This window comes from Oncorhynchus mykiss, chromosome 7 (assembly GCF_057628025.1).
Source record: "Oncorhynchus mykiss isolate SJ-2025 chromosome 7, ASM5762802v1, whole genome shotgun sequence".
In the NCBI taxonomy this organism is placed as follows: Eukaryota; Metazoa; Chordata; class Actinopteri; order Salmoniformes; family Salmonidae; genus Oncorhynchus; species Oncorhynchus mykiss.
Window position 1 is genome coordinate 16,596,456 of NC_143028.1, and position 23,733 is coordinate 16,620,188.

At 41.8% G+C, this 23,733-nt stretch overlaps 2 protein-coding genes across 2 annotated transcripts; one reads left to right on the top strand and one right to left on the bottom strand.

Moving 5' to 3' along the window:
- Positions 1-1,065: 1,065 nt before the first annotated feature.
- Positions 1,066-11,851, bottom strand: LOC110527500 (inhibin beta B chain-like). Its single transcript, XM_021608812.3, has 2 exons — positions 10,599-11,851; positions 1,066-3,456 (listed from the first exon to the last, which is right to left on the bottom strand). The coding sequence occupies exons 1-2, from the start codon at positions 11,011-11,013 to the stop codon at positions 2,681-2,683; spliced, it is 1,191 nt and encodes a 396-aa protein (XP_021464487.3). The 5' UTR covers positions 11,014-11,851; the 3' UTR covers positions 1,066-2,680.
- Positions 11,852-16,359: 4,508 nt separating this feature from the next.
- Positions 16,360-23,733, top strand: LOC110527501 (ras-related protein ralB-B). Its single transcript, XM_021608813.3, has 5 exons — positions 16,360-16,633; positions 17,929-18,110; positions 18,289-18,497; positions 20,977-21,154; positions 21,401-23,733. The coding sequence occupies exons 2-5, from the start codon at positions 17,997-17,999 to the stop codon at positions 21,509-21,511; spliced, it is 612 nt and encodes a 203-aa protein (XP_021464488.1). The 5' UTR covers positions 16,360-16,633; positions 17,929-17,996; the 3' UTR covers positions 21,512-23,733.

A 23,733-nucleotide genomic window follows, 5' to 3' on the forward strand; every position in this document is an offset into this window, starting at 1 on the left:
TTTCTCTTTCTCTTTCTCTTTCTGTCCTTCCTTCCTTCCTTCCTTCCTTCCTTCCTTCCTTCCTTCCTTTCTTTCTTTCTTTCTTCTTTCTTTCTTTCTTTCTTTCTTCTTTCTTTCTTTCTTTCTTTCTTTCTTCCATCCTTTCTTCCTTCCTTCCTTCCTTCCTTCCTTCTTTCTTTCTTTCTTTCTTTCTTTCTTTCTTTCTTTCTTTCTTTCTTTCTTTCTTTCTTTCTTTCTTTCTTTCTTTCTTTCTTTCTTTCTTTCTTTCTTTCTTTCTTCCTTCCTTCCTTCCTTCCTTCGTTCCTTCCTTCCCTCTCTCTCTCTCTTTCTCTCTCTCCACCCCCTCTCTCACAACACCAGATTATAACACTGACTCATCCCTTCACTGCCAGATTGATAGACGGTCTGTTTTTATCTGAAACATGTTAATTCACCCGGCTGACAAAAACACTTAATTCCCTTGGCAGACAGTGCTAGATACATTTAAAGTGATTATCTTGCTGATGGACGTGAGAGACACAGCATCGTGTTCTCAAGAGGCCCGGGCTGTCATGTGTGGTCTCCTGGCATTGGTGTGTGTGTGTGTGTGCGCGAGCGCATGTGTTTGTGCATGTGCAGTCCTGCCCTGTCTGTCTCTCTCACTGATTCTGACGTGTGAGGTATTTTGTTCACCCTCAGGTTAACACTGAGTGGCGTTCTTTAAAAACACTACTGCAAAACAAACGAGAGCCTATAGGTAACCAGATCTGATGCTATCAGCTAATGTTGTTGATTGCTTCTGTTTACCAATCACTGAGAGTGTGACCTAGGGCCAACCACTTGAGCCCTGGAGCTCTGCCCAGATTCACTCTGCACTAATTATTGTGTGTGTGTGTGTGTGTGTGTGTGTGTGTGTGTGTGTGTGTGTGTGTGTGTGTGTGTGTGTGTGTGTGTGTGTGTGTGTGTGTGTGTGTGTGTGTTCGAGTTTGAGTGGTCACACGTTTAACGACTAGATTAGAGTTGGCCACTCCTGCCATATCTTACATATTGAAGTAGCCCCCCAGAAAGACTCAAGAGAGTTCCAACCTAATTCAGAATAAGACATTTTATTTTTCAACAATTACAAAGAACAAAATATTTTAAAATCATATTTATATCTTACATCAGCTGTACAGAGATGACGTGTTTTTTCTAAATGATTCTGGAACAAGAACTGAACTAGAAAACCGAAGAGTATTTAAGTCGATGAAAAAATATTTGTCAATACAAAATAGAAAAGAAGACGTTGAACTGAAAATGGAATCCATAATATTGTATCCTGATGCAGTGTTTAGGCCTCTTAACTGGTCACAAAGTATTTTACAAAATAATACCATGGCCTCTTATAATAGCAAAAAAAAATCTTGGCCTCTTTGGTTCCATGATTAGGTATGATACATTTGAACAGAACTCAATTTGCTTTCTATAAAAATAACTTTTTTTCCAATGGCAGTTTCTTTCTTTTTTAACTAATCACGCAACTTTTCAGTGCAAATATTGTAACTATCATTCACTTTGAAGAAGAAGCGAAAGATTACATTTCAAGTACTGGTAATAGTTAATAACTGCAACAAAAATGTCCGTTTGTCTGGTGTCTGTGGGTCAATACTATACATTGCATAGCTCATGCGGCACTTATATTTAAAAGGATTGTGAGCAAGGGTTGGTGTACCACATTGTACTCTTTAAAGGCATCTCAATCTGCAAGTGCTATTTAATGTGCATTAGGAAGTGCTATGCTGCACCAGGACTTTAAACCAAACAACATGGCAACTCTTTCACTTTTGATTTCCCGACTGAAATGAGAGTGGAAACTGGTTGTGCTACAGCTGCTTGAAGAAATTAAACTCTTCCCGTTAAAAGTGTGAACAAAAGAAAGGAAGGATTCAGAAGGAAGTAACAGAAGGTCAGTGTTTCTTCCCTATTGTCACTGTTTCACGTCACCGCCTAAACTCCCAGGTTTTGATGACAGCTTCAGCATTCAGTGTGTTGGAATGTATTTTTATGTTCCACTCACTCTTCTGACACGGAAGCCATTTTGATTTCCGGACGCTGGCCCGTAAAATGAAAACGGTTTTATATAAAAATGGTATCTTGTGACACATCAACAAGATGTATTTCTTGTTAGAAGTGCTGAAGTTGTATAAGAGGTGAGTTGTCAGTGCTTTCACTCTACGTTTTGCAGTCATAATTTCTTGAAAGAGGCGGGGTTGGGAATCGTCTATCAGCAAGTGCACCTCCTTCATAATCTCAGGCTCTTTCCCACCTTCGTCAGAGTATCGAAAATAGAACTCTCCATTTTCAGAATAGAAATGGCAATCTTGGAAATATATATAATGCGACAAGTACCAGCTAGTTCCAATCCCTCTGATAATGACACCTACATGAATTGGGATAGAAGCATATGTTCACATGTTGGCAAAAGAAAAAAGGCTTTGACCAGAGAATATTATTAACAGACATAAATATATATACAAGTGTTTGTTCAGGCATATGTGAGAATGAGTGTGTAGGATATGCGTAAATGAATTAAGTTGTGTGTGCATGTGCGTATGCCTTATGTCCATAAATATCACTTTGATTTCTATAATTCATTTTGGAATATCCTTTTCTTGTTTACAAATGTTCTTAAAAGTCCACTTGAAGCACATGCAGTCTCAACTCAAGCGCATCCACACTCCTCCACGATCATATTGGGTACGTCTCTCTTGACGATGTTGTATTCATCGTCGAAGTAGAGCATTGACATGGTGCTGAGCTTGGTGGGGATGCAACAGGAGTTCATGGAGCCGGGGCTCATGCCCCTCATCCGATACTGATTGACCACTGCAGTGTGGAAGGACGACGCCGACCCTGGCACCCCCGCCATGTACGCTGGACAGTTGCCCTCGCAGTAGTTCCCAAAGTACCCCGACGGCGCGATGATCCAGTCGTTCCAGCCGATGAGGCGGAAGTCTATATAGAACTGCTGCCTGCAGCACAGGCTACTGCTCCCGTCACACTCCAGCCCCCTCTTCCTTATGCGGTGCTTGTTGTCCGCTTGCCGGGCCTGTACGACTAGAAACGGCCTGTGGGACTCGTCGTTCTGGTTCACGAGGATCGGGAAGACCGCCAGGTCCTCGCAGCCCTCACAGCGCACGTCCAGGTTCTGCCGCCGGCCGCCCTTCTCGAACACCATCTGGATAGCGTTGGTCAGGGGGAAGGTGTGCCAACCGCTCCTCTTCAGCTCGACACGCTTTTCCACCAGGTTCCACTTGCTGCCCAGGCCAGGCTCCTGGTAGTACACCTTGACTGTGACCTTCCTCCGCTGGCCCTTGTCCAGGGTGTTAGGAAGCAGCCTTAAGTACAGCCAGAGGGTGGCCTGGGTCACATACAGGTGCTGGTTTCCCTCGTTAGAGATCAGGAAGAACAGGCTGGATTTCGATGATACCAGCTCATCTGGGAAAGACAGGAACAGAACAGGAAAAGTCTGTTAAAAGTCAGTTTAAACCTATAAAGGTTAGTATGGCAATGCTAAAAGAGGAAACAAACACACAGATTCATTGGCTTTATGGTGTAAACAAACATCTTTCAAAAACCTTACTGCTATTGGACAAAGCGTCAAGAAGATACTACCACACTGGGTGGTTCCAAGCTTGGATTGTTGGATGAATAGCTGGACAAGAACTGGACACATTGGGAACAGTTCAACAGTTTGGGATTAAATTGAGATAGACGGTTACTATGGCCTCCCTGGTTATAGCCTGTCTTAATGTCATCTTTATCTGGCCTGGGATGTAAACAGAGTTTGGACTGGTACTAAAGGGATTTGGTGGATGGGTGTACACTGGGAAACAGCTCTAACAGAGACACTCAGCCTCTTCTTGGTCCAGGGCCCGTATTCAGAAAGCGTCTCAGGGTGCTGATCCAGGATCAGTTTTGTATTTTAGATCATCATGAATAAGAGGGGGGACCTGTTCCTAGATCAGCACACCTACTCTGAGACGCTTTATGAATACAGGCCCTGGTCTTGTCACATAGGCCTACATGAGGTCTGCAACGACAGCGCAGCATCAGCAGGTCTGGAATCAGTTCCAGCTGGCCCTTGCCCATAGGGAGCCTTGACAGTGACAATGACAGTACAGATCTGGGATCAGGCCCACTTGAAGTTGCCCCTGGCCCTGAGTCGGGGTGGGTATGGAGAAGAGGGCTTATCAGAGCCAAGTACAAAGGCTCAAAGGCTTTGCTGTGAATACTGCAGAAAAACGAGAGCTTACTGAGCCTAACTGCTTACACAATGCACAGTAATGTGATGTAAAGGAAGCAAAGGCACGGTAAAGCCAGGCACATTGAGTGAAGAGGAGCACAGCTTCACTGTGGATTTATGATGAAGGAAAAAATGAATTTACATGAAACTAGCTGGCCTTCCCAACAACCCAACTATCACCACAGAAACCTTTTTCTGGCTGCACAGTGTGTGCCAATGTTCAGTCGTTTTTTGGCTTGTGCCATATTGTTTTCATGTGTGGGTAGGTTCAGGTTCGGGTTAGGGTAGGGTCAGGGTCCAAAGTCAATTTCAAATCTAACGTGCACTTGTCACATGACATGACCAAAGCAACTCCTACTCTTCCACACTCTTCAATAGCCAAGGCAGTAACCGAAATAGATGGTTTCTCCCCAGTCCTCCAGTGAGAGTGAAAACGTCTAACCTGAGAGACCGTCAGCAGCACTCTACATGGATCCTCTGTGACTGTCAGGTGGAGGAAAGGGTCACCTCTCCAGCCTGAACACTGAGCTGTGCTGCCTGCCTATCTGCTTGCCGCCCCAAAGCGAGGGGACCCGACCTGGGCGGGCCTGTACCCCATCATCAGGCATCAGCTATAATGGAGGCTGCTCTGGCCTGCCCAGCCAGTCTCCATCTGCACTGCCTCACACATCACAAGACAGGTCATCTCCTTGTTATTACTAAACTCAAAAACTCAACAGACAGCTATAGACCACACTCTGACTGTACTAGCACCAGGCCATGGGTAGCAGCACAGCTGTCAAGACATGACCATCAATAAGCAAAAAAGTAAGACCTAGTGTCTCCCGATTGAAATGGAGGTTCTATTTATCTTCTGTTTACCAATGGATGACGTTGATATATTACTGTATCGGTTATTTCTTCTTTCAACGGGGGAGGCGGAAAGAGGGGGGCTTTGTGAAACAAACCTAAGGGGTCCATTTTTCACTCTGTGAGTAAAGAGGGAAATTGTCTCAGATGGAACAGGATACTCAAGAACAGAATACTCCCCAAAAAGACACATCCAATCAGAAAGGGGTTTGTCAGGTGATCTTATGAGAGCGCCAATGCAGTATACAGCATTCTTTCTTTATCCTTCTCAGGAACAGAAACAGAGTTGCAGAGAAAGCGTCTTCAGATGCTATCACTATAGCTGACATTGTGGCATCTTTGTCGGGCGACTGCTGTAGTAACCGTACGCAACAACGGCAAATACAAGGTCTAACAGGCAAGCATGACGAAGTCAATGAGTACTGTGCAGGCAGGAACCAAGTCCCACTCTAGGACTATATAAGGGAGATGGTCCCTCACACCATGCATTCTAATACGGAACATTCAGTGGCAGTGAGTTCACCATTCCAGTTCACTCTACATTCAGCATGCATGGTCCTGACACAAAGCGCTGACCTTATGTAGATGTACAGCCATTCTAAAGCAGCCCTGATTTCAGGTCAGCTTGTCAGGGTTATTCAGCTGTTCCCATAGGAGAACCCTTTTTGGCTCCAGGTAGAAGAACCATTTTGGGTTCCATATGGAACCCTCTGTGAAAAGGGTTTGACAAGGAACCCAAAAGGATTCTACCTGGAACCAAAAGGGTTCCCACCTAGAACCAAAAAGGGTTATCCTATGAGGACAGCCGAATAACCCTTTTAGGTTCAAGATAGCACAATTATTTCTAAGTGTATTTGAGAAGCACCAAACAGGGTTGGCTTTGATCAGCTAACCAAATCACTGACACTAATTGTGTTGGAGAGATGCGCAGACGGTTAGAGAAACTCTGGGGTGACTTAAACTGCTATAAGAATAAGAGGCAATGAAAAGTTTGATTTGAATACACGTGGGCCCAAGCAGGTGGCATCATTGATCATTTCCAGTCCCCCCTTCAGCATCTCTAAGCAAATTGTTCTGTGAGCTCTTCTCAGTGCCACGACCAGCTGGCAGCAGCTACCACCCTGGGTAATACTGCCAACTGGCAAGGAGGGCAAAGAGGCACAAGGAAGGACACCCAACTGAATCTACACAAGTATACAGTACAAAGTTACAGAGCTTTTGTGAGTAATGTGAAAATATTATGGGGCTTTTCAAATCCTTTTGGAATTGTCCATATCATTCCTTTGAACGTGAATGTGATATTATACCTACCCTTAATCTATTCTATGCAAACCATGGATTGTATGTGTTGTTTTGAAGATGAGTGCTATGAGGCTGTTATAGTGACATTATTTATGAGTCTCTGGGGTGTGAACCTAAGCCTGAGGACACACTTTTTCTATGCTCACACTCTAACAAATGCTTGGTTGTTTGGTTGACCTAACTGCTGGGTTGCAGGTGTTGGGTCACGTTCTTTTCTTTAGAAAACCGCTGGGTTATTGACGCTGGGTTATTGACACTGGGTTATTGACGCTGGGTTATTGACGCTGGGTTATTGACACTGGGTTATTGACGCTGGGTTATTGACGCTGGGTTATTGACGCTGGGTTATTGACGCTGGTTATTGACGCTTGGTTATTGACGCTGGGTTATTGACGCTGGGTTATTGACGCTGGGTTATTGATGCTGGGTTATTGACGCTGGGTTATTGAGATATAACCCAGAGGATCAGAAGACTGGAGGCATCATTTAGTAAGGGGCGTGGCATTCAGATAGTTATTTTTAGCCACCTGAGTAAATGTCATTCCTGCTCATCTGTTCTGTTGAATAGCTATCACATGCTATGGTTAAACATGGACTTCTTTGTAGCTTTAATGATGCGTATAGAAGTGTACAGTATATAAGCATCATTCCCTAAGTTCCCTAAAAGCCTCTGTAAATCCCATTGTTGGGACACAATAAGGTGGTATAACTTACTATATAATATGTCATAAATTAAAACGTTCTTCGCAGTATGATGAACATGACGAACAGTAGTGTTGGATCTGTGACATCCACTTGTATAGATAATATCTTCGCTAACTCTGCAGAGCTTTGCTCCAGAGCAATATCAGTTCCCATTGGCTGTAGTGACCATAACATTGTGGCAATAACAGGGGAAGCCAAATTACCAAAGGCCGAGCCTAAAGTTATCATGGTCAAGTCATAATGACAAAGTTGTTGTGAAGATGGAGTGAGGTATGTCTGTTATAAAAACATGTTCCTCATTTTCGAAACAAAGATCAACTGTACTAGTTGTTCGGGCTCTTGTCCCATCTTGATTACTGTCAGGTAATATGGTCAGTTGCAGCGAAGAAAGACCTAGAAAAGCAGAACGCCTTGCCCTTAACTGCACACACAGAACTAACATCAACAACATGCATGACAGTCTTTCACGGTTGGGGGTTGAGGAGAAATTGATTACTTCTCTTGTAGTCTTTTTAAGAAACATTTGTGTGTTGAAAATGCCTAACCACTTGTATAATCTATTTGCATACACTTCAAATAGACATACCGCACCAGACACGCCTCTATGGGTCTCTTCACTGTACCCAAACCAAAAACAGATTGAATGTGTAGCTCAGGTATGTATAGAGCCATGTCGTAATGGAATGCTCTTCCATCAGAGGTTACTCAGGCAAAAGAAAGTCTAGCTTCAAAAGACAGATTTAAAAAACATATCGTGTCACAACGCCTCTCCTATTTCTAAATATCTAATTTAACTGTACTGAATATAAGAACATTGATATGTACAGTTGATGTCGGAAGTTTACATACACTTAGGATGGAGTCATTAAAACTCGTTTTTCAACCACTCCACAAATTTCTTGTTAACAAACTATAGTTTTGGCAAGTTGGTTAGGACATCTACTTTGTGCAAGACACAAGTAATTTTTCCAACAATTGTTTACAGACAGATTATTTCACTTATAATTCACTGTATCACAATTCCAGTGGGTCAGAAGTTTACATACACTAAGTTGACTGTGCCTTTAAACAGCTTGGAAAATTCAAGAAAAGGATGTCATGGCTTTAGAAGTTTCTGATAGGCTAATTGACATCATTTGAGTCAAATGGAGGTGTACCTGTGGATGTATTTCAAGGCTAATCTTCAAACTCAGTGCCTCTTTGCTTGACATCATGGGAAAATCAAAAGAAATCAGCCAAGACCCCAGAAAAAAAATGTGTAGACCTCCACAAGTCTGGTTTCCAAACGCCTGAAGGTACCACATTCATCTGTACAAACAATAGTATGCAAGTATAAACACCATGGGACCATGCAGCCGTCATACCGCACAGGAAGGAGATGCGTTCTGTCTCCTAGAGATGAACGTACTTTGGTGCGAAAAGTGCAAATCATTCTCAGAACAACAGCAAAGGACCTTGTGAAGATGCTGGAGAAAACAGGTACAAAAGTACATTTATTCACAGTAAAACGAGTCCGATATCGACATAACCTGAAAAGCTACTTAGCAAGGAAGAAGCCACTGCTCCAAAACCGCCGTAAAAAAGCCAGACTACAGTTTGCAACTGTACATGGGGACAAAGAACTTTTTGGAGAAATGTCCTCTGGTCTGATGAAACAAAAATAGAACTGTTTGGCCATAATAACCATCGTTATGTTTGGAGGAAAAAGGGGTATGCTTGCAAGACGAAGTACACCATCCCAACCGTGAAGCACGGGGGTGGCAGCATCATGTTGTGGGGGTGCTTTGCTGCAGGAGGGACTGGTGCCCGTCACAAAATAGATGGCATCGTGAGGAAGGAATATGATGTGGATATATTGAAGCAACATCTCAAGACATCAGTCAGGAGTTAAAGCTTGGTCGCAAATGGACAATGAACCCAAGCATACTTCCAAAGTTGTGGTAAAATGGCTTAAGGACAACAAAGTCGCGGTATTGGAGTGGCCATCACAAAGCCCTGACCTCAATCCTATATAAAATGTGTGGGCAGAACTGAAAAAGTGTGTGCGAGCAAGGAGGCCTACAAACCTGACTCAGTTACACCAGCTCTGTCAGGAGGAATGGGCCAAAATTCTCCCAACTTATTGTGGGAAGCTTGTGGAAGGCTACATGAAACGTTTGACCCAAGTTTAACAATTTAAAGGCAATGCTACCAAATACTAATTGAGTATATGTAAACTTCTGACCCACTGGGAATGTGATGAAAGAAATAAAAGCTGAAACAAATCCTTATCTCTACTATTATTCTGACATTCTCACATTCTTAAAATAAAGTGGTGATCCTAACTGACTTAAAACAGGTCATTTTTACTAGGATTAAATGTCAGGAATTATAAACTGAGTTTAAATGTTTTTGGCTAAGGTGTATGTAAACTTTCAACTTCAGCTGTATATGTGAATAGTGTGTAAATAGTGTTTTTGTTGCATCTTGATGTCTTTCCTATATATAAAACTATTTTTGTTTTGAATTTATTGTAATATTTTATGTTGTTCTTGTCTATTACTGTTCTGTACTTTGTCATTTATTTGTAGGTTTCTATGTGGACCACAGGAGGTGGCACCATAATTGGGGAGGATGGGCTTGCGGTAATGGCTGGAGCGGCATAGGTAGGATGGTATCAAATATAACAAACACATGCTTTCCAAAAAATGGCAACTGTTAATTTGACAAAACCCTTTTAGAGATGACCATAGGGGATCCTAATAAACTAAACTCATGGGTGGCCAATAAGATTTAGCTGAAAGCCATGCCCCTAGTAAGACACGCCTCCTGAACATAACCTAAGGATTACATTCAAAAGGGCCCAGCTAGCAGCTGGGTACACCCAGTATGAGAGTAACAAAAACCCAACTGATGGTTAAATTAACCCATGTTTGGGTAATCCCAACAAACCAACATGTTGGATTATTCACCCAACTCAACTGGCTGGGTCAAAATAACCAAACATCTGTTCTGTACACTAGTTAACCAGCGCTGGGTTACCAAATAACCCAAAGTGTCCCCAAGCAGAACAGCTTGGGGAAAATAATAATTTAAAACATCTATAAATTATAAACACAAGCAACATTTGGATTTGTTTCGTTTTATATTTCAAGCTATTTGACTGAATGTTCCTGTATGCATGGAACCCGCATCAGTTGATTTCTGGTTTCATGCTCCCTACCCTTTAAATACAAATACACAATATTCCAAAAGTAGGCTACTACTGTGCCTACTGTAAGGAATTTGTGACTGTATTGTTTTCAAATCACAGACCCTTTCTGCTTTTAGCGGGGCCGGGGATGATGCGAGACATCACCTTGATCAACTGTGTGGTCCAAACTTTACGCGCACCAGACCCAGGTTGGTCTTTGCGTAAAAGTGGTTTTATTTGTAGTTTTTTTTGCCTAGTACAATAGAGTAAACGGTAGCTTGCCTGTAATATACAATAATTACACACCTGTCTCTGCGAAACTGATTATCTCCGAGCTTTCCTCCAGCACGTCATTGGCATTGCTGGTCGCGTGTCCATCCAGATTCGGGATTTCTACTCTGCCATCCTCGCGGACTTTACCCGCGTGGAGCTTCCGAAGCGCAGTCACCATCGCCGCCTTCGGGATAGGATGGGTGATGTTGGGTCTTACCCTCATCTGTAACCTGCTCAAGATATGCCTTTTCACCGCCTCCAGAAAGTCAATGTCCACCCGTCCCGATTCCTCGGGCTGACCGATGCCACACGAAGTGCAAGTTTCCTGAGCTACGGTTTGCGTCTCCGTTCCCGGCAAAGGTCTCAAGGATCCCGGCGCCGCTTCTTTGCAGCGGACAGTCAACACACAAGCAACAAATAATGCCACTTTGATTATACAGTTAATCATTTTCTTTATGAAGAAAAAAAAGTCGTGATATTTAAAGTGCAATAAGCCTATAATTCGTTTTCTACTATAAAAAGGTATGCACAATATTGCTGTCAAAAGTAGGCTATTCACTTGGCGTTTTTAAGAAAATATTTTCTTAATTTCGAATGAAAATAAATATAAAGTTGTAGAATCCCGTTAGTCCGTATACATTTGCAAGGAGTCCATGCAATAATAAATATTTCACTCAATTCAGGCGCGTTTTGATGGAATTAAATATTCCTTTCACCGTAACTTGAAATATTCCCCTTATTTCGTGTCTGTGTTCATTCCCGATGTCTGTCACTCAGTTGACTTCACTTCAGGGGCACATTGGGAGTCAAGTCCGTTCTGCTTGTCTCAATGCCTTTGCTTCACCCTTTCAAGGTAACACAATTTAAAAACCAGTAGGCTACCATTATCCGTCAATTGAGTTTCAGTTCAATGCCTGACGTATCATGCCATGGTTTAATTGAACTGCAATCCACAATAACCATCATTTAGAAACGAATAGAAGAGGACAAACTAAACGAATAGAAAACCACCCATTGGTTGATAAACTCAAGTCAGGATATTCCATAGATGGAAAAAGCTGAAGGGTCGGTCAAATAATAACTTATCGCATATTGTAGCATCCAGTTTGTCATTTGCTTTGGACTTATTCCTTCAGTTTTTGTTCCTGTGTATCCTTATTAAAATGCATCTTAATTGGATTTGTATTCCCGATATGAAATTGCCCTGGTATACTTGAGCATAAAGAGGTCTGATGATCGGACGAACCTTTCTCTTGCTAGGTCGATTTAGGAGCCCTCCATAGACTGAAAGTTTTTATACAGGGAGTTGAAACCACGTGGGACGTCCCACCAACTAAACAGACTCCTAGTATTTGGTAGGAGATTATGCCTAGGCTTAAGGTGAACTATCCTCCTTAGCTCTCATGTCCAGAGAAAATGCTTATGTCCTATGGAAAACGAATTAGGAGAGATAAAACAATGACTTAAGAATTCGAGTAACCAATTGTTTACCAGACTGACTAATGACTTGTGCATAATGCATTGATTTGCGCACAAGATATATAATCATTAGCATAGGCTATCTTTACAGTGGAAACGATCTACAATCGTCAATAAACTTCCATCATAAAATACATTAACATTTAATATGTTCCTTATAAAGCCTGTAGGTCTAATAATAACATTTCCATCAACACATGCTATCCAAATGCTCTTTTTTTGTGGCTTTTTCATGAATTAAACAAACAGAAAACGTGTCCCCTATAGATGCTCCTAATTAAAAAATTAAAAATGAATGGTACCGACAGATTTTTGACAGGCCTTTCTTGTTGTGGCTCAAGCAAAACAGCATGGCGACCATAAGCATCTCCTAAACAATACTGATTGTATTGGAAACAACACCAAGGTCATAAAAATTTAAGCGCCAAAGGTGACACCACCAAAGGCACCACTTTCATTATTTGAAGTGACACAAAAACATTGACCAATTCAAGTCAGAGCTCTGTTTTGTCGTCACTCAAATATGAGTGAATTATATGCCTAAATACATATATCTCATAATACATTTGACCTAACATTGGCAACACGGCAATTTGTGAATGCCCAACATATTTTAAAGCAATTTTTTTAGGTGCGCTCTCCCAATACTACAACAAACATATCAAGTTGAAAGTTGTTAAATGCTGCCACCTTTCTTCTAAATATTGCAACTACACATTGCATGAACCGCACACATTTTTTGCAATCTGCATCCAGGCAATACACCGATAGACCTGAGCCATATAGCTTATATAGGCATATCTATCCAACAGTCTAAAAATAAAACATGAATTTACAGCATAAATCATGAAATATGCTGGAGAATATATAGGGAAAACAATACACATACAATGACTGTGTAGGCTAGTATAGATACATTAAAACGTTTGCACTGTTTCTAATTGTCATAGGCCTACAGGCCTACAGACCTATAGCCGATGTATTTGTCAAATGCAGGTCTGTGCAATTCCGGTCCTGGAGGGCAGAAACACTTTTGGATTCTATTTCTAACTGTAGTTACTTGGAATTAACCATGGGGCCTCATTTATAAACGTTGTGTAGGCCTACATACAAAATACATAGGCTACCCATAAACATACTTGCGCCATAAAAAAAACTGAACTTGACCTGCGAAAAATGCAATTTCAGAATGTGGGAGGGACGTCCCCCTTGTCTCCAGTGAAAGTTGCACCCCTGCCCACAGGCCTATTAGGCTTACAACGTCCCGTCTCTAATTTAATTGGACCCACTTTATAGTAGTAATTCGATTTCAAGTACCCAATTTTGCTCCATGCGATCCGATTCGGAGCGCAGCTTAAGGGTAGAACCGGCGGTTCACCTTTACCATTTACATTTTTTTTTAGGCTAGGCTACTGTGTATCTGAATAACCTACTGTAATTTCAAATGCCTCAAGTAAACAACATTTAATCTATAAACATAATACATATTTTCATGCAGAATAATTTCCTCCCCACCTTTCCTGACCATGATAGGTTCATGTTACAGAATAACTTTTAACCTTACAACAAATTACCATGCGCATCTCTCATTTAATTGGGCCTATAAATTAGGCTATTATTTCAAGTATTTTGCTCTGTGCATCCAAAAGAGAGCGCGGTTTATAATATAGCCTACAGTAGAATTTAAGAGATGAACAGACAGTTGATCTTTTGCTTTGAAGAGTGTAGGATACCACCGTAAATTGGCCTACTAGGTTTTACATTTTGTTGAGCATACTAGACAACGTTTCAGAATTTGTGGGCAGTGCAGCATATTTAAGTTTGGGGAAAAGTAAATGCAAAACATTATCGAATTCAAACGATCTGTTTACAGGTCCACAACAATTTGCAATTGTTTTTTTTCTTTCAGAAATGGTCAGATACAGCAAATGTTACTGTAAAAGTTTTAAACATTCTGCCAACACCTCCAGAGACATTTGATCACATTCGCCATTGCCATTTCCTTAAGAAACTGCCCTGGCCTGATTGCAATACAAATAAATAGTAGCCTAATGGAGTTTTTTGTCACGCCCTGACCTTAGAGCTTTTTATGTCTCTATTTTGGTTTGGTCAGGGTGTGATTTGCTTGGGCATTCTATGTTCTTTATTTCTAGGTTTTGTGTTTCTATGTTTTGGCCGGGTATGGTTCTCAATCAGGGACAGCTGTCTATTGTTGTCTCTGATTGGGAATTATACTTAGGCAGCCTGTTTTGCAACCTTAGGTTGTGGGATGTTTTTCTTCTTCTTCTGTGTAGCCTTCAGAACGTGACGTTCTTTTGCTTAGTGGTCAGCTGTAATAAAAGTATGAACACCTACCACGCTGCATCTTGGTCCACTTCTTCCGACGAGCGTTCCACTTTTTGTAGGCACTAACTCCGCCATGGTTTGTTAGACAAAATTAGGAAAATGAATGGTGTTTTTGGAGGGTTTTTGGATAAACCCCGAAAACAAGGTCTGTGGCAGACACAGGTTTATGAGATTTTATACGTTTTGTGAGTTTAAAATAATTGATGTTATAGAAAAAGCACATAAAGGCTTCATAATTCATAAAGGTCATGTTAACTGCTATTATCCCATAGAACAAGACGTATAAGATCTCCTAAGCCTGTGTTAAGGATCGGACCCTATTTCTCTCTCCAATTTTAACCTAAAATGACATACACAAATCTAACTGCCTGTAGCTCAGGGCCTGAAGCAAGGATATGCATATTCTTGATACCATTTGAAATGAAACACCTTGAAGTTTGTGGAAATTTGAAAGTAATGTAGGATAATATAACACATTAGATCTGGTTAAAGATAATACAAAGAAAAAACATTTTTTGTTGTTGTTGTAATTTTTCATATTTGAAATGCAAGAGAAAGCCCACTGTATTATTGCAGTTTAGGTGCAATTTAGATTTTGGCCACTAGATGGGAGCAGTGTACGTGAAACGTTTTAGACTGATCAAATTAACCATTGCATTGCTGTTCAAAATATTGTATCAAGTCTGCCCAGATGTGCCTAATTGTTTTATTGATACATTTTCAAGTTCATAACTGTGCACTCTCTTCAAACAATAGCATGGTATTCTTTCACTGTAAAAGCTACTGTAAATTGGACAGTGCAGTTAGATTAACAAGAATGTAAGCATGTACGGGCCATTGAAGAAAATGGTGAACTCAGCCAGTGATGCCTGTTTGAGGATGAAGCCCGGAAAGACCTGCCTCCCAGGTCTCCTCTTCAGACACCGCTCAGGCCCCTGTGCCCACAGTTATCCAGGCCACCTCTCCAACTTCCTTCTAAGCCACCCCTCCAACTGCCTTCCAGACCACCTCTCCAACTGCCTTCCAGGCCACCTCTCCAGCTGCCTCCCAGGCCATTTCTTCAGCTGCCTTCCAGGCAACCTTTCCAAATTCCTTCCAGGACACCTCTCCAACTGCCTTCCAGGCCACCTCTCCAGTCACTTCACAGGGCACCTCCCCACATGTATCAGGCTGTGGTTGGGAAACACCTGATTACTCTTCTAATTTCAACCCAGTTGATGTACGCCCCTTCCTAAAAGCAGGGTTCGGGAAAATTACAACAAGGAGTAGGAAGAGGAGAAAACTGTGATTTTGACAGATACACCCGTCACGCAGGCACTGGAAGAAAAGCATAAAAAGTCAAGCACTCAGAAGGCAAAAAGAAAAATTGCCCTGACGAAAACAATAGCTGGAAAGAAGCAAGCCAAGACAAACCACACTGAACAACAACAAAAAAACGACCCTGCCTAAGAAAAAAGGCAAAACAAAGCAGATTGAACCAGAATACTCCAGAAGGAAAACGTGTGTGCATGGAGCACTTTAACAATTCCAAGGAGGTCTGGGTGCAGTGCTGGGAATGCAAATTATGGGCCCACCAAGCTTGTACCCCAGGACAGATATACAACTGTCACAAATGTGACTCTGATTAAATGAGCATGTCCAACAGTCACACACACAGACACACACCACAAACGTTCAGGTATAGGTGTTTCGTTTAGCCTAGTTGTTGTTTGGTTGAGAAATACCATTTAGTGGAGGGTAAAATAATACACATTTTATTTAAGGTTATTATAATTTCTGCCCAACAAAATGTTAAACATGGCAATGTTGCTCTCACACATGTTTCATTCTGTTACAATATTCACCCCAAGCACTGTTACTAACCCTGCCCATGGGGTAAATTGTAACACTTCACTCCTTGTATTTAAGACAACACCATGCCTCTTTCTAGAGCTTCGACATTCCGAAGTGAAGATCACTGACATCATGGTTTATTTTTAACGCGGCATCAACGTCGCCATGACATCGCCTACAAGTGTGATCGGAGAGAAGCAGTCCTAGCCCATCTTGTTCATATTGTACGGTCTTTGGTGGCACAATTCCATATGACGTCACATCCGGTTCATATAATCGTTATCACACGACGTCCGGGAGTGGTCAAAATATCCGCATTTGCGGCTGGTAAGTGGAACTTGCCCTCTACTTTAGCTTTCCCATGGTGTATACCGGATAACAGCAAAGAAAGACACCAAACACATTACGAGGTGAGACGTTTGCTATCTCTATGCACTTTTGTAGAAGTATGTACAAGTGGAAATCGATATCAGAAGCGGATTTTTATTTATATTTTATTTTGGTCCAACATACCACTGTTTGCGCAACGTCTGTCGATTGACATATTCTCATCCAATATTCGGTTGACCACATCTAATTTGTATCTATCCAATCGAGAGCTGCTCCTTGAGAGAACGTGGCAGGTAGAAAGTACCAGAAGTCTCAAATCAATTTATTTGGATCTATTTTGATTTTGGCAGGGGTGCAGTCGGGTAGGCTGTTGGGAGTGTTTATCTGACTGGATAAAAAAAATGCCCCCCCCCAAAAAATTTTGGCCCCTGGATTTTGGGGCAGAAGTTAGGGCACTTAAAAGGGACATATGTTTAGCTGCTTTGTTTTAAAAATAGCCAAAAGTTATGGGGAAGTTATGGTCTTATAGTTGGGAACAGTGTTTTATTATGATTTTAGTTCCTGTTTTGGAACTGACAATAAGGCCTATTACGTTGTGGGAATGTTTCCTCGGGTCTTGTTTCAATACATTGTTAATTTAATACAAAAATCATATTTGGATCCTCATTAGCTTTTGCAGAAGCAGCAGCTACACTTGACATGATGCCAACATTCAGTTGATGACACTTACAAGAGGATCTCTCACATTTTCTTCTTTTGCTTTCTCCTCTTGTTGTATGCCTGATTTATAAATCCATTGCATCATTCCTTCAGATTATTTTAACTATGGTCCTTGCTATCTGGGGTCCTTGGGACGTCTCTACTCCATAAAAATGTTAAATGGGGGGGGGTTCAGCAAACAGACACGCTTCAACAGATGACAAACATAGGTACACGTTAAGGGTTTAAGAATCTACACTTTTTTACGTATCGACTGCATAGCGAATCAGAGGTTCATTTAAAAAAAAAAACTGCTGTGAAGGTGTGTACTGAAAGTACAGTAGGCTAGGTAGTAGTAGGCTACAACATGCCTGTGTTATCATTGTAACCTACATAATTTTGCCCTTGAAGGCTGCCACACCACTGCTGCCGTCATGAATTCAATTATAGGGGTCAGTCGAATAGGATTTTTTGACAGCCTATGTTTCAGCCAGCTGCCATTTTGAAATTGGCTGTTTTGTCAACCTTTTAGGTCCATGTGGATCTGTTTTGACATTAGATGTACATACGTATACAAAACCCTGCCTTCTTTCTCTGAACACTTTTCTGCAACTTTTTTTTTATGTTTGAATGTTTAGTTTTGTAGGCTAATTTACATGTTTGTGTCCAACTGTAGGAAGTTCTGGTGTTGGTGGAGGCAGTTTCCATTAGTGTAGTAGCAGTGGACAGTGTCCAAATCCAAAGATGGCTACTGGAAAGAGTAAGAACCAGAGCTCTCTGGTGCTGCACAAGGTGATCATGGTGGGAAGTGGAGGTGTTGGGAAGTCAGCCCTCACTCTGCAGTTCATGTATGACGAGGTAAGAGCGATAAGTCTGATCCTTACCAGACTCTGTACATTGCTCCCTTTGTAGCATGTGGTGGACACTGAGGCTAAAGAGAGACTTGGGCAAGCTGCCACTCAAACCTCCAATACTGCTTTTCCATTGAAAAGAGTTTACGATTCTGTAAATAAAATAATTCCTTCCCACCTCCTAGTTTGTGGAGGATTACGAGCCCACCAAGGCAGACAGCTACAGGAAGAAGGTGGTGCTGGATGGAGAGGAGGTCCAGATCGACATCCTGGACACAGCTGGACAGGAGGACTATGCAGCCATCAGAGACAACTACTTCAGGAGCGGAGAGGGCTTCCTGCTAGTCTTCTCCATCACCGAACACGAGTCGTTCACTGCCACCTCAGAGTTCAGGTACGTCTACGCTGATAGGTACGCCCACCAAAACTCACGGGCCAGGCAAGGAGGGCATTAATCAGAGAGGCAACAAAGAGACCAAAGATAACCCTGAAGGAGCTGCAAAGCTCCACAGCGGAGATTGGAGTATCTGTCCATAGGACCACTTTAAGCTGTACACTCCACAGAGCTGGGCTTTACTGAAGAGTGGACAGAAAAAAAGCCATTGCTTAAAGAAAAAAATAAGCAAACACCATTTGGTGTTTGCCGAAAGGCATGTGGGAGACTCCCCAAACATATGGAAGAAGGTACTCTGGTCAGATGAGACTACAATTGAGCTTCTTGGCCATAAAGGAAAATGTTAAGTCTGGCGCAAATCTAACACCTCTAATCACCCCGAGAACACTAGCCCCACAGTGATGCATGGTGGTGGCAGCATCATGCTCTGGGGATGTTTTTCATCTGCAGGGACTGGGAAACTGGTCAGAATTGAAGGAATGATGTATGGTGCTAAATACAGGGGAATTCTTGAGGGAAACCTGTTTCAGTCTTCCAGAGATTTGAGACTGGGATGGAGGTTCACCTTCCAGCAGGACAATGACCCTAAGCATACTGCTAAAGCAACACTTGCGTGGTTTAAGGGGAGACATTTAAATGTCTTGGAATAGCGTAGTCAAGGCCCAGACCTCAATCAAATCAAATTTATTTATATAGCCCTTCGTACATCAGCTGATATCTCAAAGTGCTGTACAGAAACCCAGCCTAAAACCCCAAACAGCAAGCAATGCAGGTGCAGAAGCACGGTGGCTAGGAAAAACTCCCTAGAAAGGCCAAAACCTAGGAAGAAACCTAGAGAGGAACCAGGCTATGGGGGGTGGCCAGTCCTCTTCTGGCTGTGCCGGGTGGAGATTATAACAGAACATGGCCAAGATGTTCAAATGTTCATAAATAACCAGCATGGCCCAATAATAATACGGCAGAACAGTTGAAACTGGAGCAGCAGCTCAGCCAGGTGGACTGGGGACAGCAAGGAGTCATCATGTCGGGTAGTCCTGAGGCATGGTCCTAGGGCTTAGGTCCTCCGAGAGAGAGAGAGAAAGAAAGAGAGAATTAGAGAGCGCACACTTAAATTCACACAGGACACCGAATAGGACAGGAGAAGTACTCCAGATATAACAAACTGACCCCAGCCCCCTGACACATAAACTACTGCAGTATAAATACTGGAGGCTGAGACAGGAGGGGTCAGGAGAATCTGAGAATCTGTGTTATGACTTCAAGATAGCTGTACACCAGCTGAACCCATCCAACTTGAAGCAGCTGGAGCAGTTTTGCGTTGAAGAATGGGCAAAAATCCCAGTGGCTAGATGTGCCAAGCTTATAGAGACATACCCCAAGAGACTTGCAGCTGTATTTGCTGCAAAAGGTGGCTCTACAAAGTATTGACTTTGGGTGGGGGTGGGGACTAGTTATGCACACTGAAGTTGTCCGTTTTTTCCTCGTCTTTGTTTCACAATAAAAAACATATTTTGCATCTTCAAAGTGGTTGGCATGTTGTGTAAATCAAATGATACAAACAACCCAAAAAGCCATTTTAATTCCAGGTTGTAAGGCAACAAAATAGGAAAAATGCAAAGGGGGGGAATACTTTCGCAAGCCACTGTACATGTATTTAGTTAGTTAGAACATTAAGTGTTTTATATATGTTAACATTGAGTGATCCACAATCCACGAGATCTATGTATTGTATGTAGAAGGGCAATTCCATGGTAAAGGAATTAGGCTTTGACTGTTTTTTTTCACTTAACGTATGCCAAACAAAAACCATTTCAAAGTTTAAGAAACCATACAACTTTATGCACAAGGACTCTCTGCTTTCACCCGCATAATGAAAAATGTACCAAAATGAATCTCCCTCCGGTTTTTAATGCGACCACGTTTGGCAAAAACAGTTGAATATCTGCTCCTAATTAAGATTCAAAGATGTTTGCAGAAAGAAAGTGGTGTCAGCTATGATGTGGCATCTTGCGTTGGAAAAAAATATATATTTTGGTAATAGAACTACAGTAAGTGAAGTGGATTTACACCCGGTAATGGAATGACATCATGGGTCCTTGATCTGTACTACACAGAAACGCATAATTATGGATATGTCATTCTCCTTGTTTTACAAGTCTGGACATCACAGTACAGTAGGGTGCAACTTAATACAGGAAGGTAGAGTTCAGTTGCAGTAAAGTACAATATACTCTACTGTACTTTTCTTTACTGTAAAATGTATTTAACCTTTTAACTAAAGCTAATGTGACCCATGTTATTGTTCTGCTACTGTACACTCTACTCGCTGTACTGTGCTATCCAAACTTATGAAATGTATGTCTATGATGGGTTCAGATTTGGTCCCTCTGTGGACGGGAACATACAGTACCTTCAGGAAGTATTCATACCCCCTGATGAACTGGGTCTTCACCAGGACTAATGTGTTGTGTCTTCCTAGGGAGCAGATTATGCGGGTGAAAGCAGAGAACGATACCATCCCTCTGTTGGTGGTGGGGAACAAGTCGGATCTGGAGGACCGCAGGCAGGTGTCGTTGGACGAGGTCCGGGCCAAGGCAGAGGAGTGGGGGGTGCAGTACGTGGAGACCTCAGCCAAGACACGAGCCAACGTCGACAAGGTATGTAACCAAACTTAAACGTACTGTCCACTTTGCTACAGTAGGACTAGGAACAATATACCTTTGTGTAATTTCTTACTTAGGATTTATATTTTTTAGATGGGGGGGATTATGTTATCAAAATATGTTTCCGGGAAAAAGAGATCAGAAACTGCAAGCATGATTAGAAACAACCTTTTACAGTAAATCAACTTCCATTGTCAATGTAACTATAGTGTTGAACTAACAGCTGTCCATCCTTTTCAGGTGTTCTTTGATCTTATGAGGGAGGTGCGAAAAAAGAAAATGTCAGAGAGCAAGGATAAGGGTGGAAAAGAAGGCAAGATCAAGAAGGCTTTCAAATGTTGTCTGCTTTGATCTAGACCCGACCTTTCAGTCAGACACGCAGAGCCAAACCAGACTAGAGCCTCCGCAGCACAGTGGCATTAGACAGGGACATGTTCATTAGGACATACTGTAGCAAAATGTTTCAAAACCTTTCTTATTGGACAATATATTACATCTCCCTTTGGAGCATTTTCTTCAATTTCTTGCCTACTGAACACAAATCAGATCTACAGATCCTTCCCACTGAACTGAGCCTTCTGCCATTTTAACACACATCAAATCCATACACAGTACCTCTCACATTGTGGCAGTCAGAGGGGTGGCCTAACCTATGTTAGTTATGCAAACCATCCTTTGTGCCACTGTTGGGGACGGGTCCAGCGGGGACTGTTTAGATGAAGTGCCTCAACATTGATCGTGAATATATAGGTTATGATCACAGACAATCACTCACTCGCACACTACTTAAATATGGCCTTGGTTTGATGCTCACTTGTAGGAGTAGGTAGCCTCATCACCAAGAGAAATTGGCTATGCTGTTTGATGTCTTACTGTTTGCACTGCAATCAATTTTATATTCCTACTACCACTACTACACCACTTTTTAAAATTTATTTATGGTCCACCGCATGAAAATCAGTCAGATAATTAAGTCACCTTATTCATAATCCAACATATTGTCCACATGTACAATCCAACATGTACTATATCCACATCGTGTATATAATACCGGTCAAAAGTTTGAACACTCCTACTCATTCAAGGTTTTTTATTTTATTTGACTATTTTCTACATTGTAGAATATTAGTGAAGACATCAAAACTATGAAATGACACACATGGAATCATCTAGTGCTGAGCACTTGTTGGCTGCTTTTCCTTCATTCTGCGGTCCAACTTTTCCCAAACCATCTCAACTGGGTTGAGGTCGGGGGATTGTGGAGGCCAGGTCATCTGATGCAGCACTCCCATCACGCTCCTTCTTGGTCAAATATCCCTTACACAGCCTGGAGGTGTGTTTTGGGTCATTGTCCTGTTGAAAAACAAATGATAGTCCCACTAAGCGGAAACCAGATGGGATGGCGTATCGCTGCAGAATGCTGTAGTAGCCATGCTGGTTAAGTGTGTCTTGAATTCTAAATAAATCACAGTGTCACCATCACACCACCTCCTCCATGCTTCACTGTGGGAACCACATATGTGGAGATCATCCGTTCACCTAATCTGCATCTCACAAAGACAAGGCGGTTGGAACCAAAAATCTCAAATTTGGACTCATCAGACCAAAGGACAGATTTCCACCAGTCTAATGTCCATTGCTCATGTTTCTTTGCCCAAGCAAGTCTCTTCTTATTATTGGTGTTCTTTAGTAGTGGTTTCTTTGCAGCAATTCGACCATTAAGGCCTGATTCATGCAGTCTCCTCTGAACAGTTGATATTGAGATGTGTCTGTTACTTGAACTCTGTGAAGCATTTATTTGGGCTGCAATCTGAGTCTGGTAACTCTAATGAACTTATCCTCTGCAGCAGAGGTAACTCTGGGTCTTCCTTTCCTGTGGCGGTCCTCATGAGAGCCAGTTTCATCATAGCGCTTGGTCTTTTCAACTGCTCTTGAATACATTTTCCGTATTGACTGACCTTCATGTCTTAAAGTAATGATGGACTGTTGTTTCTCTTTCCTTATTTGAGCTGTTCTTGCCATAATATGGTCTTTTAGCCCTAGTTGGTATATTCTGCACACCACCCCTACCTTGTCACAACACATCTGATTGGCTCCAAAAAATTGAGGAAAGAAATTCCACAAATTAACGTTTAACAAGGCACACCTGTTAATTGAAATGCATTCCAGGTGACTACCTCATGCAGCTGGTTGAGAGAATGCCGAGAGTGTGCAAATCTGTCATCAAGGCATGGGGTGGCCACTTAGAATCTCATGAAATATTTTTTATTAAAAAAAACCTTTTTTGGTTACTACATGATTCCATATATGTTATTTCATAGTTTGTCTTCACTATTATTCTACAATGTAGTAAAAATAAAGAAAAGCTCTAAAATGAGTAGGTGTGTCCAGACTTTTGACTTTTGTCGACTGCACTTTTTCTCCACAAACATGTCAATGTTTCAGTGTTGCCTTTCTAATTCTACCCTTGAAACTGAAGCATTAAACTAAATTACTGTTTGTGTGCACACTTATTATGGGTTATATACAAACAGTTTTTGTGTTACCAAATAAAGTTCTCTTTTTGTAATGAA

Excerpts from the sequence above, each read along its gene's own strand:
- LOC110527500 (XM_021608812.3), bottom strand. The coding sequence starts at position 11,013 with ATGATTAACTGTATAATCAAAGTGGCATTATTTGTTGCTTGTGTGTTG. Across the intron at positions 3,457-10,598 it reads AATCAGTTTCGCAGAGACAG|ATGAGCTGGTATCATCGAAA; the intron begins GTGTGTAATTAT and ends TGTCTTTCCCAG.
- LOC110527501 (XM_021608813.3), top strand. The coding sequence starts at position 17,997 with ATGGCTACTGGAAAGAGTAAGAACCAGAGCTCTCTGGTGCTGCACAAG. Across the intron at positions 18,111-18,288 it reads TGCAGTTCATGTATGACGAG|TTTGTGGAGGATTACGAGCC; the intron begins GTAAGAGCGATA and ends CCCACCTCCTAG. Across the intron at positions 18,498-20,976 it reads ACTGCCACCTCAGAGTTCAG|GGAGCAGATTATGCGGGTGA; the intron begins GTACGTCTACGC and ends GTGTCTTCCTAG.